We start from the raw sequence: 19,021 nt of genomic DNA, 5'->3' as shown, positions 1-19,021 counted from the left end.
ATACGATTAGCCATTTCGGTTCAAATCAGCATGGAACACTTTGCTGATTAGAATTGCTTTGTGCAGTTGTAGTCCCTGACTGCAGTAGGTTTACTTTTTTGTAAGCTATGCGGTCACATGACTGTTCAAATGCAGTACACAACACTAAGTCACACAACCTGATGTTCAGACTGTCCTCAGTTTAGTAGCTTGATAAGTCTGTTGCTCGTCCAAGCTGTTCAGTTGTGTACGAAACTAGCCACCAAATTCACTGTAAATCTCTGGCTACTTGTGGCCTGGCCTGTGACCAGGAGGTGCCAGGAGGTAGACCAGACCGACAGGATTAATCTGGGTGGGGAAAGTGAAAGAGCTGCACCTGCCCCTCCCTGGTTCCCATTGAGAAAGGCCCTCAACCCCAACCACTCCAGTGGAGCTGTTTAGTCCAAGCCAGCAGAGTGGACTGTGGTTGTGAGGAACTGCTTCTAGGGGTGAAAGTGTGTAACTTTGTGAATGTGATCAGGGTATTCCTGCAAGGAAGAGGCTTCATCTCAGAGACCCATCCCTGAATAAAAGAAGGTTGAAAAAGGATAATAACTCACCAGCCTTATGATTGTTACTGTTACTGTTTTACAGTACTGTGGAAAAACTTACTTTAATATGACACCGACTACGCTATAATATATAATGCAATGTTCAGGCTTTACTGATCTGCAATGTATGAGAGGAGGACAAGTCTGGTCTGTATGTTTACCTACACTGAGCATCAGTTGTGGCAAGACCATAGTTCTTATTATGCTCTCTCTCTAAAACACACACACACACACACACACACACACACAAACACACACAAACACACACAAACACACTTATATACACAAAAACTAGTTACTTTCCATATAACTTACACACAAATACACCAACTACTGCCACACGCAGTCAGACACACACTGTGTCTATCTTTAGCTGTATAAATAGGAGTGTAATTAATGTTTAGCTGTTGGAGTCATGAGGTGGAAACATGAACATTTCAACTGCTATTACTTTCTCATCAGGGGCCAAGAGACAGAGGGAGGGAAGAGGGATGGAAAGAAAAAGAAAGAGAGCGAGACCAGTGGAGCATGAGAGATGGATAATGAGGCATGGAAAGGAATTACACTGTAAGTATTTATACAAACACTTTATTCTACTATAGAAGACCGTGTACACCCTCATTTCAATTCTGCCTCTACATCTCCAGGACGTTCATCAGTCTTAACAGCAGAGAGTGATTCAACCATTTGATTGTTTTGATCAGCAACACACACAGCCCTCTGCAATCTTTACATCGGTAGGTTGCCAACTTTGGTTTCAATCAGAGGGTGAAGGCCAAACGGTTGCCTGCAGATTCTCCAGCACACTTGTCAGTGTTGAAACTTATTTTAAGACAGCAAGCTTTTATTTCCAATCTCAAATTAAATTTAAGTAAAATGACCATCTGATTTTGGCAAATTTGATCACCTCAGTGGGTGACCACCTATTTCCATCCCTTCTCATATTTTTTCCTGTCTTCTCTGTAAAAACTGTTCTGCAAGTTTTATAGTTGGACCTCTCCTGACCTCCAACAAGTTCTGAAATACATCTCTTGTGTTGGAGCTGTTCACACCTTGAAGAAACATATGCAATGTGTGACCATGGGTCAAGTAGACACTGGCTCATTTTTAGGCTTCACAGGCCAAAAAGGTTGGAACCCAGGAAGGTCTAAACTGTCACTGTAAGAATAAAAGCACAGTGAACCCCCTGTAGCCTCCTCTGTGCTGGCGTTATATCGCGTGTGCATGGCCAAATCATCACTTAAGTAGTCAATTACCTCTAGTGACATAACATGCATTAAAGTCACAATATATCTAGAAGGGGACTGGAACTCTGTAAATCGACCTCCCTCTCGGTTTGGGAACCACCTCCCTGTGTCCCGCTCCTCCACCCTCCCTGTTCCCTCCTCTCTCCACCCCTCTCGGGGTTATCCCAACGCTGCACCAGTGCGCTCAAAAGCGAGAGCGCAGACGGAGCGGAGCGGATGCTAGTAGAGAACTGGAAAACAACGAGCAGAGAAAGCTTTTTGCAGTGAAATGTGGGTGAAATAAAAGCACCTTGCTGGCGCAGCATCAGTGTCCGATCAGCGGTAAGACGGAGCGCCTGTTCGCCCCCCCGCTTCAGCACCGCAGGGAGGAGACACGCAGAGGAGGAAAGATTCCCCTAAACGCAGTGAGAGCGTCGGATGAGGAGAAGAGGAGAGCGGAGGGCATCGGATAGGCAACAACAAGGAGTAAGTACACAGAGAGAGAAGTTGTTCTCAACTGTGTGCATAATCTAATGCAGTTTGTGAACAACTTCATACTGGCTGCATTATTTAAAAAAACTAAAAGTTGTTTTAGAGATATTTTTTTAATCCGATATTACAAATACACATTTCAGTAAAAATAACATTTAGCTCAAGCAAGTTGTCTCACTTGTCTTACTTCTCCACCGAGTGAGAGCTGAAGGTGTGTGTGAGTGATCGGGTTTGACTCAGCAGCTCAGCTTTCTGCACAGCCGCACGTTTGTTTTAATCCATTAAATATGTATTCTGCTAAAATATTTCGACCTCTCAAAAAGCACCTAAACATATGGAGTCTCAGTTGTCACACACTTATGCTATTATTCTGATATACTTTTAAATTATTTCTGAAGCTCAGCATCCTTTTACTTGAAGACTAAAACCACCTTATCTCAGTTCCCATTAGACACACTGTATGTTGTGCAAAAGAGAGTGCTTTTAAGGTGACCCTGATGAAAGATTATTTCATACTTTATATGTTTTAATCAAACCTTTGTATGGAAGGTAATCAACTTGAGTGCTTTTGACTTTTTTTTATTCTCATCCTGATAGAATTTGGAATATTCAGTATAAATACTGACTCAAAGAAAAAGGCTTACAGTAAATCAGTGCTTGTTGTATTAGTTTGGAGGAGACCACATGGTGTCACTCCTGAACGGCAATAGGGACATGTTGTGGACTAAAATGCAAATGTTCATTTGGGTTAGTATTATGTTGTGTAGTTTATTTTAATCAAGAAAAAAAGCACAGTTATACAATAAAATTTGTTCGATGTCTGTTTTTAAAATGTTCCTTTGGCCTAAACAGTTTTGGGGATTTGAAAAGATGTCACCTCTGTGTCCAAATGTAGCATTTATTTTCAGTAATTAAATGTTTTTTGGTCGAAACTTCACTTCTCTCTGCTTCTGTCCGAATGATTCTCCCCTCGCTGCTGTTGTTCTTTTCCTCTACTCCTCCCCTCATCCCTCTCTCCAGACATCTCTCTCTCTCTCACACACACACACACACACACTGTCGTACTCTGGTCTACATAATAGGCAGTGGCGGGGCCACCAGGGTGTCCAAGGTGTCACAGACCCCCTCTACTAGTCTCAAACGTACTAGGTGGTTGTCTTGTAATCATAAAACAAGTAGCTCAAGTATGTTTAGCTGTTTTATTACTGTTATTGGCATAGGCATTTATATTGTATTCGAAGATGCATGATATTAGCGATCCCAATGATTGTTGTGGAGCATTGACACGATCCCCTGCAGTTGGGTGTAAAACAAAAATTTAAAAAACTAAACAAAAACTAAAATTTAAATAAATAAACAAAGGGATCCCTAGGAACTTAACCTTACTGAGACAATTTTGCTGGAGCAATAATAACAAAGTAAAGTCTTATATCATAACATATTTTTAAATTTTCAAAATAGTGTAATACTGTCTGATACCTTTTTGCCTTTACATTTGGGATCATGTTAATGTAAGAATACTTCTCATTCTCTCATTATGTCTGCTATTCAAGTACTTTTCTTATTTGTGATTGTATGATTACTGAAATATGACATTGCACTATCAATATACTGCATGTTTCAGTATATTGTCCGGACCTGATATACATTCTCCTTCTCTCTCCTCTGCAAACTCACAATAATTTCAGTCTGATTCCAATTCAACAAGCTTCATTGGCAAGGATGTTACACAATATTCCCAAAATAATTAAGTACATAAAAGTGAGTCAAGAGTCAAGACAATCAACATTTAAGCTGATTGGAGAAACTAAAGGAAACTATCTCCTCTATAATATCTCTCTTTTGCTCTTTTTGACTGTACACAGATTACATCAGAATTGAACAACAACTGCAAAATATATTTTATATTACTACCATAGTTTAGTCAACTGGCCTGGTAAGCGGAAGTTGCATGGATTAAACAAAGAACACAGCACACCTCTTAACCCACCTGCATAAAAGGAATATACACATTTAAGCTGTTCTCAATATCTTTCTGTCTCACCAGACAGATACACAATCTCTGGATTCCTTATTTATCCTTGCTTTGTAATTTTTCTATCTTTCAAACCCCATCCATCCACTTACATTACAGTAAAGATGCACAGCTAAAAGTGTTTGACTGGAGCAAGAGAGCAGGGATAGGGAGGGGAATATGTGTGGGGAGAAAATCTCAATGCTATTTTATGATGTCCCCTGACAGTGGCAGCTCCAGACTTATTGGACCCTAAATCCGCCACTCACAACTCCAAGCCCCGCCTCTCCTTCTCCACAAAGCCGATCACACTGACTCCCCAGGAGGAGAGTGAGGTGAGAGACAAAAGAGAGAAGTTACACAACCAGATTTTAAAAGTAATTTTTTTCTTCACAAGGTGCTTATTACGCAGAGGGAGAGGGGTTGTTTTTCTTTTAAAAAGGTTTGTTTCAGGAGACTTCCTGTATGTATGTGGGTTGTAGGTGGTTGCCACAGTAATGAAATGGAAGACGGTGACAGCCATCTTTCTTTTGGTGGTTCTGTACCTGGTGATGGGAGCAGCAGTCTTCAGATCCCTGGAGCAGCCTCATGAGAGGTAGGCAGGTTAAGTATAGGTCTACCTGTCTGACTCACTACCAGGAAAGCCACCCACCCATCTATTCATCCTATATTCATCCATCCATCAATTTTCCAATCATGTCCCCGGTATTGACATTATGTCTCCAAAAAAAAAGTCTTCTGTTCTTCTTCTTGTTCAATGCATGTATTGAGCCTGCAAAGTGCAATGTGCATGCATTATTACATATCCTAATTATACATTCAATATCTTTCTTTTACTGTGAAAATAAACGTTGTCTTCATAATTATCAACTGTTTTTGAAATATTGTTTAAATTGCGATTTTCTACAAAAACTGCAAACCCTTTGATAGTTGATGTTTGTCTATATACTATGAAAAATGTAAGTGCTAGTGCTGAACTAGGCAACTGCAGAATAGATATAGACTACTGAACAAATTAGACTTCTCTTTACTGATCTTTTTGGGATGACTCCCGCAATTAGTCCTGATCAGAAGTCTTTACACTTGCTTTAGTAACAGAGTTTAAAGTGCTGCTGCTAATTTGCTTTTCACTGAATGGCATAGACTCAAAATACAGTATTAACTAACAAAAGGTTTTTACAGTTTGAACTAAATCAGCACTTTTTAATTAAGGATAAATTGCTGTGCAGTTATCAATCACTGACACTAGATGTACACTAATTCAAAATAAGGATTTTGAGTAAAATGTGACTCTTATAATGAAATATGAAACATGATTACAAACATTTTTAAGCCTTTCTCTCTCTCCTAGTGCCCAGCGTTTGGCCATCCTGTCCCAGAAGCTGGAGTTCCTGTCCAGACACTCCTGTGTCAGCCAGGGCCAGCTAGAGGAGCTAGTCAAGGTGACAAGGGCCTCTCCTGTTAGTTTCAGCACCATGGACAGCTCCCACAGTTTCACAAGAGTAGGAGGAAGAAATATGGAGCAACAGAGAGTTACCCCAATCCATTTGTTAACTGTTTGATAATCTTTGAATTTAAAAATAAATTTGAACACAAATCTCTTTCTCACTCTCTCCCCTCCAGCAAGTTGTGTCTGCTATCCGTTCAGGAGTGAATCCTGCAGGGACACTGACCAACCACAGCAGCCTGTGGGACCTGAGCTCTGCCTTCTTCTTTGCTGGAACTGTGATCACAACTATCGGTAGAACACACACATACATACATACATACATAGACACACACACACTGACACGCGAGAGGGACATACACCAGTTCTGTGTTTATTTAGACCACCACTGGTGTGAATTTGGTATGAATTAAAATGATTCAAATGTCCTTTCAAGTGGGCAAATCGGTTTTGTTTGCATTTATGTGCAAACTGCGTCAGAATAAAGCTGTTATGGCCACTTATGTAATCCAACTTACTGCTGTGAGAAGTGGAGGGGTCAGTGATTCTACATGTGCTTTCTGGATTTAATCAAACTAGTACAAGGTGCCGTTTACATACACAATCCTATTATGACCCTTATTTTTTTCCATTTTCTCATTTCCATGAAATGGTATGTACGTAGTATGTAGATTCTCAGTCCTTTGTTTCATTATGTCCTCTCTGCAGGTTTTGGGAACATCTCTCCCCACACAGAAGGTGGAAAGATCTTCTGCATTGTCTATGCGTTGCTAGGGATACCTCTGTTTGGCTTCCTTTTGGCTGGTGTAGGAGATCAGCTCGGCACCATATTCGGAAAGGGCATTGCCAGAGTGGAGAAAATGTTTGTGGTGAGTCTGGGGTAACATACAAACATGTAGGGTTTACAGACGTCGTATTTTACAGGAAATTTCACAGTAGCTTACTGTCTGCAGAGGGCAAGTCTGTACAGGCCAACTTGAATAATTTACATCAAAGGTCTCGCAACAATTTCCTCATCCACACTAGCTTTTAGATAATATTTACAAAAGGCTGACATCTTCTTTAACTACCATGATATGTATTGATCCATTTGGCGAGATGGTTTTGATGTTATTATTTGATGACACAATATTGTAATATAATTAATTTTCTGGAAAATCAATAGAGTTGAATGTTTATAGATAAATGAACTACCTTCCGATTCTCTACAGGCTGAGAAAACCTAGAAACCATGAAAAAAAATACTTGCCACTTAAAGTAAAAATCTACAATGTAGTAGTGTGTGAGTGACATTCTGAGATGATTTCTGTGCGCAGGGGCTTGATTTAAGCTAATAATTCCTAGTTTTGATTATTAGCTACAGTAGGTCATCTTTAAGCAGCTGACTCTAGAACTCAAACAGAGTATCTAAAGTATCTCATTCTGGGGTCTACACGTGTGTGTGTGTGTGTGTGTGTGTGTGTGTGTGTGTGTGTGTGTGTGTGTGTGTGTGTGTGTTTTCACTAATGCTCCCCATGGGTTCTTTTGCTAAAGTCCTGCTGTGATATGCCATACTCTTTCTGGCCTTTAAAAATGTCTGTGTGTTATTATCATTATTCACTGTGATATAGTCGCAGAACTAAAGGCAGTATTTGAAGTGTGTTGACTTCAGTGATGTCCTTTGTTGCCTTGAAATGATAACAGAACGGCTCCTTTTAATACGCCATTAGGACAAAACAGAAGCATGTTATTGTCCTATTAAGGCAATTAAACATCCTGGTTAAACAAAGGATTTTTTTTGCTTCACCTTTACTTTCTTTTTGTGTGTCAGTCTGCCTTTTCTTTTGTTGCCTCTATGCTCATCTGTCAGTGTTTTGTCAGCCTGCCCTTTTGATTTTAGACTGCAGCATTATCCTCAGTGAATACTGTGGATGGCTTTTTGTTTCTACTGCACCCTGGGGACCAATTTATAAAATTATGCTTCTACTGCTGAGTCAGTCCTCTTCTTTGGTCCGGACGGAAGTATCTCAACAACTCACACTAACTCAACAACAATCCTGGATAAACATTCGTGCTTTCTAGACGACGATTCTTACCAACTTTGGCGATCCTCTGGCTTTTCATGTATGAGTGTGACATTTGGTTTTGAGTGAAACGTCCCAACAAATGTTGGATGGATTGCCATGAAATTAGGTGCACACCTAAAGTCCAACTTGGGATCAATTGAATTGTAATCATTTTGCCAACCCCCTGTTTGTTTTCCTTTCATCAAATATTTCGGTTTGGGACCAAATACCTGCAAAACTCTTAATATTCACACAATTCCCAGCTATACTTTGTGTTTAGTGGCAATTAGCAAACTAGGATGATGATAAAAATTACCTGCTAAACATTAGCATGTAACCATTGTTGTAGTCACAGATTTTTAGACTCAGCACCTCGACTTTAGACTCAGCACCTCTTTGTTAGATAACTTTTCCATCCATGTTGGCTTCCACACAATGCTCAGAATCTTGATGTGGCTGGGACCAAAATTTCTTCTCACTGCTGGATGGAGTGAATGTGCATAGCCTTAAAATATCTACATTGCATTTAGTTCCTCTGTTTCAAGCAACTGCTTAATGCCACTCTAAGAGTTTCAGTGAAGAGCCAAATAAGTAGGGTTTGAGAATCACCTTCTGTCCACTTACTTCCAAAGACCTTTAACAAACAATAAACACTAAGGATCAAAACTTCATGTGTGTTTGCAGTGATCCCAAACAGACCAGATCTCTAGAAGTTGTGAGGGTACCTGTTGCATCATAGTGGTAATTTTCTCTGCCTCTCTCTGTCTTGCAGCACTGGGACATCAGTCAGACAAAGATCCGGGTCATCTCCACCTTGCTGTTTGTGCTGTTTGGATGCCTGCTGTTTGTGGCGCTCCCAGCAGCCATCTTTAAACACATTGAGGGTTGGTCTGCTCTGGAGTCCCTTTACTTTGTGGTCATCACCTTGACTACCATAGGATTTGGAGACTTTGTGGCAGGTACAGTCACAAAGCAAATGATTGAATATCAACATAGACAGACACAAAGAGACATAAAAAGCTATCAGTCTCTCTGCATCGCATCTGTTTATCTCACCAGGTGGATTATACTGGATATGTCACAGTTGATGTCTCTGTCTGCCCTTGTCTCTGTGTCTAGGTGGTTCAGACATAGAGTACTTAGATTACTATAAACCAGTTGTATGGTTCTGGATTCTGGTGGGACTGGCCTACTTTGCTGCCATCCTCAGCATGATAGGAGACTGGCTCAGAGTAATCTCCAAGAGGACAAAAGAAGAGGTATGAGACTGCTGGTTTCATTTACTCCTTCCTTCGTTGGCTTTTTTTTCATTCTTTCACAACACCGTTTTCTCTCTACATACCTGTTTATCTGTCAGTGTACATGTTTACACACACTTAGTCTCTTTCAGTACAGTGACACACAGGTCATTTGTGCTACCCATGTTACAGTGCCATGTCACCCTCTCAACTTTTGCCCTTTGGTTAACCTCATTTCAATGATAAAACTGTTTTCTAATCCAATCCACTGTCTGCCATCCAAACACATAAATGCAGTCATATGCCATTACCGTGAGCATCTCCAGATAGCGGTCATTCGGACAATGTGGGATGATCAGAATATGTATTCAATCGAACTGTGTGTGCTCTGTATATAACATAGGTTATGCAAATACAGTTGATTGTTTCCTAATAAAACAAACATCCGGGAGTTTTTACAGGGCCCTTAGTTGAGACTATATCTACACTTTGGTTTAAAAACTTATATTTTACTACTTTTACGCATCACGTCCACAATACAACAGTGTGCCTAACCCCCTCAAACTTAGATATTTTGGAAACACTGCTGGTATGAAACTCCGGGGTTGCTTTGTTGTGTGGACGGGCCGAAACAGAGACTTTTGGAAACAACTAGTCACATCAGTCCGTCTTATAGGTTAGGTAGGCTTACTTACACTGCAGGAAATGTTCCACCTCACTGTCGATCCAAGCAAATTAATCCCTGGTCTTACTTTTCTGCATTTTTAACTTATACATCCATGATTTTCAACCACAGTGTAACGTTAGACTATCTGCTTCTTGTTTACACCGACATGCGCATGCCCATTGTAAGCAAATGGTCATGTGATATGCCTTGTCAGTTATATTAATATTTACATGCTTCCGTAGCTAAAACTATTGTGTGGACGTATATCGTTTTTGTCTCAAAATGCTGCTTAAAAGTGTAGTATAGACTTCTATTGTAATTAGATTTCTTTGGTGTTTGGCTTGGAGTGAGAGGTCAGTGTAAATAAGGTTTGGTCATACATTTTAGCCGGTGTTTGGTCATAATCAAGAGCAACTTGACTTTGGATACGTCAAGAAGGTTTGGGATTCTTTGATGAATTACACAGAAGCATTTACTAAATCTCGATGGAGGATAATTAAAATTAAGCAGTACAGTTCAACCACAGTGCAGTGTCAAATAGTGCCAACTCTAAAGTTCCTGTCTTCCATGCTGGACAAGACTAGAGAGAACCAAGTCCTTCTTTTCTGAAGATGCTTTTGGCTTACTGACAACTATTCTTACCAATCTAACAAGTGACATTTTAGGTAACTCAGATCCATGCAGTACATTCATCTGGGACCATCTGGGACAAAGAACATCTTATCCAGAGTTTCTATGTGTCACTACTGCAGTTTCTGTGTGTATGAGTGGTAGTTATGTTGGACACTGACCTGAATGAGACATGGGGTACCACTGTCTCAATTTACACAGCATAAGTTTGTAAGCTGGAAGTTCTAACCAAGCCAGTTCTTAACTAACGGACATATTGTCATAGAAGACTTTCAGGGAACAATGCTTTAGTTAATTAGTTAAACATAATTAGTTGAATGATACAAGTGGTGGTGTATGATGCATCCCGTGCGTGTGTGCATGTGTGTGTGTGTGTGTATTCATTAATGCTCCCCATGGGTTCTCTTGCTAAAGTCCCACTGTGATATGTCATAATCTTATACTGGCCTGTAAAAAAAATATATGTGTGTTAGTATCATTATTCACTGTGATATAGTCACAAAATTAGAGGCAGAATGTGAAGTGTGTTGATTTCAGCAATGTCCTTTGTTGTCCTGAAATGATAACAGAACTACTCCAGTCCCCTTTAATAAGCCATTAGGACAAAACAGAAGCATGTTAGTGTCCTATTAAGGCACTTAATAACCTGGTTAAACAAAGGATTTTTTTGCTTCACCTTTATTTATTTTTTTGTGCGTCAGTCTGCCTTTTCTTTTGTTGTCTCAATGCTCATCTGTCAGTGTTTTATCAGCCTGCCCTTTTGATTTTAGGAGATTTTTTTTTTGGTGTACAATACTTTATTTCATTTACAAATGAAAATAGAAGCAACACTGAAAAATCTGGCTGTATTCATTAGTATTAATTGGCCTGTCATGCCATTAAGTGTTATTATACTGTGTTTTAAACATTTGTAGAAAAAGCATTGTACAGAACATACAGTTCACTATAAGTCACCATCTCATGGTGGTGACTTAACTTAATATTAGTATTTTGCTCCATTTCATTGAGGCATTTCCTGGCCTTGTGTCACAGCATACTATACAGGGCCCTCTTGTGAGGAGGGCCGACAAAGATACTAGAATGAACAGCGGTGGAGGCAGGGAAGGGCCCATAAAGAAGGCTTGTGTACAGAGTCCAGAATTTATATATATTTAAGTAAAATTCTATTCATTTCAGATCGTTTTCTGAAGACAGACTGACAGTGAGGTGTTCTTATTGATTTAAATTAATGTAAAGACACAATGGCTGTTTTTTTCAATTAGAATTTTTTTGAAAAATGTTTTTGTTGAGTTTTTTCAATTACAAGTCAAAGACAAAAAACAGAGCAAAACAAAACAAGGCACATTAATAAATACAAATAGGCATTTTAAAATATTTCAAGTGTAGATATGTTAGTGGTTTGTTTTACTGCTATGGTAACACCCTGATTCCAATCGTGGCGCCGCAATAAAATCTCCCCCCCCCCCCCACCCATAAACTGCATAAATGAGCCCCAAATCTTTAAAAAAGTGTTATATTTCACCTTAACAACATATGTAAGTTTCTTTAGGGCAAGGCCTTGCAGTAGCCCTTCAGCCCAGCTTTGCTTGGTTGGTCTGTGAACAGATTTCCATGAATTTTATGTTTAGCTTCAAGAAGAAATAATATTACCATATTCTTCCTGCTATTGTTTAGTGTAACATCTGACAAGTCTTGGATGTCTCAGTGTCCATGAGTAAAACATTTTCAGAGCAGTCACAGTTTGAATGAAGTTGCACAAACACATTTAGATAGACATGCAGGAGCTTTTGTCAAAAAGACAACAAAACCCATCTGCAAACCACTGTTGCTCCCTTTCTTAATTTCTCTCTATTTAATTCCCTTTTTTATTGTAGTTGTTTAACTGCATTGTCATCAAAACAGGAATTGTTTGCTCAACATTTTAAGAAGCAAACCTGCCATCTATCTGCATCCCTCTGTACCCTCTACTTACTTCACTCTCTCTTTCTCTTTCTACAGGTAGGAGAAATCCGAGCTCATGCTGCAGAGTGGACGGCTAACGTCTCAGCAGAGTTCAAAGAAACACGGCGACGTGTTAGCATCGATATCTATGACAAGTTCCAGCGCGCCGCCTCGATTAAACGTAAACTGTCCTCGGAGCTGGGATTCAGCCCTGGCCCTGAGTTTACTCTGCCCAAGAGGACAGTGTCGGTCAATTTTAGCGAAGACCGGGACAGGAACGAGAGGGAGGCCGGGCTGATGGGCCTGACCACACCTATGGCTAGAAACGGAGGTTTGTTCATGAACGGTTTGGACCCAGAGAGAGGAGATATCTCAGTCATTGAACACCTCCAGTAGAAAAGGAACGGTCGTCACCTTTTAAGATAATTTTCAATTTGCAAACAGTGGTCTTGTTAGTGCTGAGAATGAAATGCTTTTTTTTTTTTTTTTTAATTTTCATAGCAAGTAGAAGTGAGAATGTGGTACTTTGTGACCCCAGCAGGGACATCTTCACCTCTCTGCTGGGATGTAAGCCTTTCTTAAGAACACTTCCGTGGATCTTTGACAACAGAACATTTTTCACCACCCATGGAAACCAAGAGCAAGACGAAAAAAGAACATGTGTTGATCTTGTTGAAAGTTTTGCATTCGGGTGTCTGTAATCTAGATCTCACTCAGGTCCTGAAATAAAGCAAAGTAGTCCAGTTAACCCTTCTCTTAAGGGACTACATAAAACTACAGTATTTGGTGACCTAATGTGTCCATGGTGCCTTTTAAATAATTTGTTGTTTTTTGCATTTTCTTTCTTTATTGGTCGGTTGATGGTATAGATGCAGACAGATAACATGTGGAGAAAGGTAGAGGGGGAGGGATTTGACATGCAACAAAGGTCAAACCATGGGGTGTGTGGCTTTACCCCTCAACCAAGTTTTTCAGGACGTCACTGTCTGCTATCTGAATGTAGAATGACACAGACAATCACAGTATTTACAGAAGATGTTAAAATACAAAGACGGATAACTCTGATGAGGAGAGGTGCTAAATGACTACAGAATGTAAAGATTGTGAGATGATGCTAAATTATATTGTTTGGACTACAGACAGCTGTACTAAACTACAAAGATGGAGGACTGAGATGCTGATCAAGCTACAACCTCTGAGTACAGAGAATGTCTGTTTGAGCTTATATTAGAGATGTATTTATCTGATACTAGCTGTATGATAGCTGTTCCAAGACTGAAATATGAAACCAAAGAGCATGTGCAGCTTTAACCGGACATGCTTTCTGTATTTAATTGTCACCATCATTGGCCGACTTAACTGATTATGTTTTAGAATCTAAAGCTTTTTCTCTGATTTCACTATGCCCATTTTATAGAGTAACTTATAATCACTATTAGAAATGACTGTGATATTTAAAAGCAGTACTGTTACACATACAGTAAAACTTTTATTTACTTTTAGCACATTTTTCTTCCACAGTTGTGTTTAAAAGGTTGATGCGGCTCAAAGTGTGTCTCTCTGATTCTTGATGTAGTTTTAAAGAAATAAGAGTACTGAATGTCAATATGAGGAGATGTGTCAAACCATTGCTGTGCCTTAAACTATTCACATTGCCAGACCAAGTCAAAGCACAACACATTGTGTGGTGGACAACTGATTCAACACATGTTCCTACTTATGCATGTATTATCAATAACATCTTATATCTACTTAAACTAAAGAAAATGAGGTGTTTTATAAGCCAAATGTTGTTGGTGTTTATCCAGTCCAACAAAACAGTTGCTCACACTCAATGTTCTACTGGCCTGGATCCATATGTGGCCAAATGTATCCAAAACGTTGTGTTTCCTATAATAATGTTATGTATATGGGTCAGTGGATCAAGAAAAAGACTGTTACAGGCAGAACATTTTCACATATCCTGGGAAGTAACATATAAATTCTGATACCTTTTGTTACTACTCTTCCAGTAAATACTTTAGTTTACTCTCTGCTGACCATCTTAAAGCTGCTATAATATGACACAGTGAATTCCTTCTCTGAGTGGTGCTACCAAATGTGTTGTTATGGTGTACAAAATGTCTTGCAACAACTCTGGAATTACAAAGACATGTATCTAATCTCTATCTGTCATTGTCAGTTGTCACATGTACATTGGTTGTAGATCTACTGTAATCAATTTACTGTGGACATGTTTAAGAGTAAGAGTGGAAAAATCTAATAATTTGAGTTAACGTTGTTAATTGTTGATTCACAGATGTGGATTTGCCCTGTGACAGACCATGAAAGTTTCAATGTAGTACAAGAATAAATTCAGTTTTGATGCCCAGCATTCACTCACTCGCTTATGTGTGTACACCTGCCGTTGAAAATGCACTTTGATTTAACAGCTTTTGAATGTAACAACAATACTATTCAGTCAATCCAATCAAACGGCTTTGATTTAGTTATGTGGCATTACTGTAATAACAAGTTGTTATACTGTAATAACTTTTCACACTGAACTTAGCTGGCCGTGCTCTAGAGCAGGGTTAACCTCAAGTTTGTGAGGTAATTCCCTCAAAAACTATTAAGCCTTGGGCTAAACATTGTCGGGGTGAAACAGTAGGTCGCTTTATCACAAAATAACACTTAACCCAGAGCTGAGAAAGAGAGCAGTGTGGACAATCCAAGCAAGAAAATGTAACCCTTAGAGTATCACCAACATTCAAAAGGAGAGTGAAACCATTTTATATCTGATGGATATAGATTAGGTTGACAACTGTAATGATGTAATGACAGCGAAAACTAGAGATAAGTCTGTGATGCAGCTTGTAGTTGTATATGGTACCAGTTAAACACTGAGAAAAGCAGGTAAAAATCCTAATGAATCAGAAAACTTGCTACAAGAATTCAGTAAAATTACAAATATGTGATCTTTCCAGTCCCAATTGACCCAATTGTAAAAAAGTATTGTTTTACTTACATTGGGCGTTACAGCAAGTCTTCAATGATCCATCTGTACATCCTAATTGAACTGATAGAAAGATTGCGAGAGCAGCGGAAAAGTCCTAAAGATGTTTTGACTCTTACTAAAGCAGACCATAGCAGTCGGTATGGTTCAGTACTACTATTAAATGAAAACAGCAGGGCCGTTACCGTGTAGCATAGACAAATATATGACATTGTCACGCAATCATACTTTTTAGCTGTGCTAAAAGTAAACTCTAAGACTTTTTCATTTTCTGCTTATATGCTGAATAGGTAATGCTTTTTATGATTATGAAAACTGTATTTTTCTATACTGTATGTTTTTACTTGTAGTGTTTCTACACTGATGGGAGTCTGGGAGAACACATCACATGTAATAAAACTGTCTATAGAGCTAATCTAAAATCAATGTAACTAAGATTTTTGAATGATTTCTGACTTGAAAATATACGTCAATTATTTTCTGTTTGCTGTCTTATTTAAAAGTGCTCATCATTTGCAGTTGGTTCTGTATATCCAAAAGAGGAATATGCATGTATTATGCACATTCGTCTTTTGGATCAGTCGTTTTAGAACAGTAACTGCTGCCGAGCCAGCAGAAAATCCCAGACAACAAAAGAAGATGGAGCTTGAGCGCTTCCATCTCCATAACACAACAGCAGTGATATAAAATACTTAAATACTGCAGCATGTACAATTGGGATTAGAAGAGTTCTTAGAGTACTTTGTGCGTAAATGCTGCAGATTTAATGCTAATGTAAGCAAACTTAAAGAATAACTGAAATTCAGTGTTTCACTACCCTGTCTAGTTAAAAGTTTAAATTCCCATCCAGCATAATGATGAGTGTGGTCAGAAATGAACTCTGTCACACTAAGTTATCAGCATAGGAATTAACATCTCAGTCACTGTCAATCAAATCTGACCAAACCACACCCACGCAGTCTTGATGGCTTAGATAAACTGAGTCCTTGACAGTATGTTCCTTATGACTATGTGAAGGTGGAGAGAAATATTCTGTAACATTTAGTCCAGTTTTCAGGGGCTTTAAAGAGACGCAATGAACCAACTCATTCTCACCATTATTTGGAAGCACATTAGTCAGTGTCTTCTCTTCTCTCACACAGTTCACAGCCAGTGAACCATATAGGAATTTTTAGAGTTTAAACGTCCTGAATGATAGAGTGGTCTGATGAGTGTGACTGGCCAGTGGTAGCAGGTCTTATGATGCATGAGGTAAAGATATCAAAGCAGGAAGTACATTCCAGAATCCACAGATAGATACAGTGGCTCATTTCACCATGTTTTCTTTATTCTAAAAGCACGTCTTCATGCTAAGCTAACTAGCTGCTTGTTGTAGCTTTATATTTACTGTACAGACATGAGAGTAGTGTTGATATTCTCATCTCTTGGCAAGAAAGAACATAAGAAAAATCTGTTGAAAAGTAGAGGTAAAGTAAAAAGGAGTACCTTGTTGCGGTCAGACAGAAATAAATAAAAAATAAAAAAGGCACATGCTTCTATTTTCAGTACATGTGACATGTAAACGCCTTTGCATTTTCTCCATTTATGCCACTAAGTAGTTGCTTGGCCAGGTACCTCGTCCATCCATTCCTACCACGCTCTGTGGTGCCATGCTACATCCTGCTGTGCTTTGTAATGCCCTGCAATGCCCTGCTTTGCCATGAACTACTACAAACTACTATTATAGTCCTTGTTCCACTGTGACTGTTATTGCCACTGTTCATTACAACCCCAACAGGCCCGTCAGACACCGACTACCAAGAGCCTGGGTCTTTCCGAGGTTTCTTCCTAAAAGGGAGTTTTTCCTTGTTGCTACCACACTGCAGTCTTTGCTCCTTGGGGAATTATTATAATTTTGGGTCCATGTAAATTATAGTGTGGTCTAGGCCTACTTTATCTGTAAAGTGTCTTGAGATAACTCTTGTTATGATACTATAAATAAAATTTAACTGAACTGAATTGACTTGAATCCTCTGGTCTTGTGTGGGCTTTTGGGAGGTTGCACCATTGGGTGATCATATTATAAGATCTAAAAAAAAGGCTGACATTTGGAAATCCTTTATTTTCTTGCGTAAATGTCCCTATAACGCAACTACACAGGAAGCTCACAAGCAGGCTCATGGAGCAGAGAGCTCTGCAATGTAGCTTCTTTTGTCTTTTTGCATGAGCAGCTTTGAATTTTCACCACACGTCTTTGAAAGTAATTTCCCTGAGGGAGCTCAATGTTTGAAAACATTTCTAAATACAGAAGTCAGATGAACTGAAGCGTCTTGTGGCTTACATGTTGGTTTTATTTGAATGGGTTTTGTCTTCAGCTCTGTGGCTATGGTGGCCATTCTTTGCCAGAGAGGTGCTGTGAAAAAAGCACCCTGGGGACACCAGTTATTAAAAATAGCTTGTGTGTACTCTGTGGTGTGTAATTCAACATTATATTTCCATCCAAGAGGAGACGGTGAGTACAGGAAGGAAATCCTGTATGTTGTAGCTTAGTGTGAAGTCAGGCCAACATGGTCGGGAAGGTTTTCCCTTCATTTGTCTCTAAAATTATGCATTTGTAAGAATTATTCAATCGAGTAATTCATCCATTCTTTTACAATGTGTGATCCTTTCTCATTGTCTGTTCTCTCTTCCTCTATCCATTGGTTTCCAGCCATCTTGTCTCTACTCACAGAGGACTCAGACATGTTGGCAGGTCGCCCACCCTGACACAAACACAAACTGATCCACAGTCTTCTTTTCCTACCACTTTAACAGGACATGTGCTACACCACAGATGCTGAAAAGAAAGTGTTGGTTTGGCTGTAAGCATACCGACCCATCACATGCACACCTAACAAAGGCAAAAAGACCAGAAATCAACTGGAACTGCAGTGTCTTTTTGGAGACTTTGCAAAATAATTCCAGAAGGATATGTCCACAACTGAAGGGTTATTTCAGCCATCTTGACTCCAGAATGTTGTCAGGTGAGTGTGTCAACCAATCAACTGCTGTCTTCTTGACCATCTTCTTCTTCTTGGTGTTTTCATCCGCAAGGTTGCAGATGTCGCCACTTTCCATTGACGCTGTGTATTTGACTCATAGGATTAAATTGAAGCTTCTTTTGTGGCTGTTGACTGCAGGGCTCTCGCTCAATACTGGACCAATTTCCTAAATTATTGACCCCATTTGTTACTTAAGCACAAAAACATACGAAAAGGTTGAAAAATACCAAAGTTTCCCCTTTAAATGCACCACCATCAGTTAAACTGATCTTTTTTGTCCCTTCCCCTCTGTCCTATTCATACAAACTGGTTGACACTTCCTGCCAGTGACTCTCTTCTGGCCCTGAAAACTGCTGCTTACACAGTGTTGCCGGGTGAAGAATGGGACAAATCATGCATACAGCGGGGGGATCGACGGTCAGTCAGTCTGTCAGTTTTAAAGACAGACATCCACCCACATGCATGCACAAACACACACTCTCTAGTCCGACTGCCAGTGATAACACAGCTCAGCGAACCCATCCCCTCATTTCCCGTGTCCTCGTCCAGAGTTGGTTCTGGCACTGCAGCTTCCGCTTACAGCTCCAGCCAGAGACATCAGAGCAGGACAGTATCCGCTCTGAGGTGTGTGACTGTGTCATCTCCTCTGTGTTCCCATAACCCAGCTCGCCCTGCTACCCCCTCACCCACTGCCAGTCAGTAAAAAGAAAGGAATACATGAGAGCAAATAAACAAAT

At 39.6% G+C, this 19,021-nt stretch overlaps 1 protein-coding gene across 2 annotated transcripts; it reads left to right on the top strand.

Annotated features, from left to right (window-relative positions):
* Window positions 1-1,981: 1,981 nt before the first annotated feature.
* On the top strand, window positions 1,982-13,034 carry LOC117945419 (potassium channel subfamily K member 2-like). Of its 2 annotated transcripts, none has more exons than XM_034872907.1 (9): window positions 1,982-2,281; window positions 4,530-4,678; window positions 4,784-4,896; window positions 5,653-5,743; window positions 5,925-6,042; window positions 6,457-6,617; window positions 8,566-8,752; window positions 8,913-9,052; window positions 12,327-13,034. In XM_034872907.1, coding segments are annotated over exons 1-9 (1,299 nt in total). In that variant the 5' UTR covers window positions 1,982-2,280; the 3' UTR covers window positions 12,666-13,034. The 2 variants fall into 2 exon arrangements, with proteins under 2 accessions (XP_034728798.1, XP_034728806.1); XM_034872915.1 differs by having other exon boundaries at window positions 1,983-2,281; window positions 4,530-4,636.
* Window positions 13,035-19,021: the final 5,987 nt, after the last annotated feature.

This window comes from Etheostoma cragini, chromosome 1 (assembly GCF_013103735.1).
Source record: "Etheostoma cragini isolate CJK2018 chromosome 1, CSU_Ecrag_1.0, whole genome shotgun sequence".
Classification (NCBI taxonomy): domain Eukaryota; kingdom Metazoa; phylum Chordata; class Actinopteri; order Perciformes; family Percidae; genus Etheostoma; species Etheostoma cragini.
This window is presented reverse-complemented; position numbering and strand designations above follow the sequence as displayed.

What these genes read in the sequence shown, in the direction of transcription:
- LOC117945419 (XM_034872907.1), top strand. An exon ending in AACTGTGATCACAACTATCG is followed by an intron (nt 6,043 to 6,456) that starts GTAGAACACACA and finishes TCCTCTCTGCAG; the next exon opens with GTTTTGGGAACATCTCTCCC. An exon ending in CCAAGAGGACAAAAGAAGAG is followed by an intron (nt 9,053 to 12,326) that starts GTATGAGACTGC and finishes CTCTTTCTACAG; the next exon opens with GTAGGAGAAATCCGAGCTCA.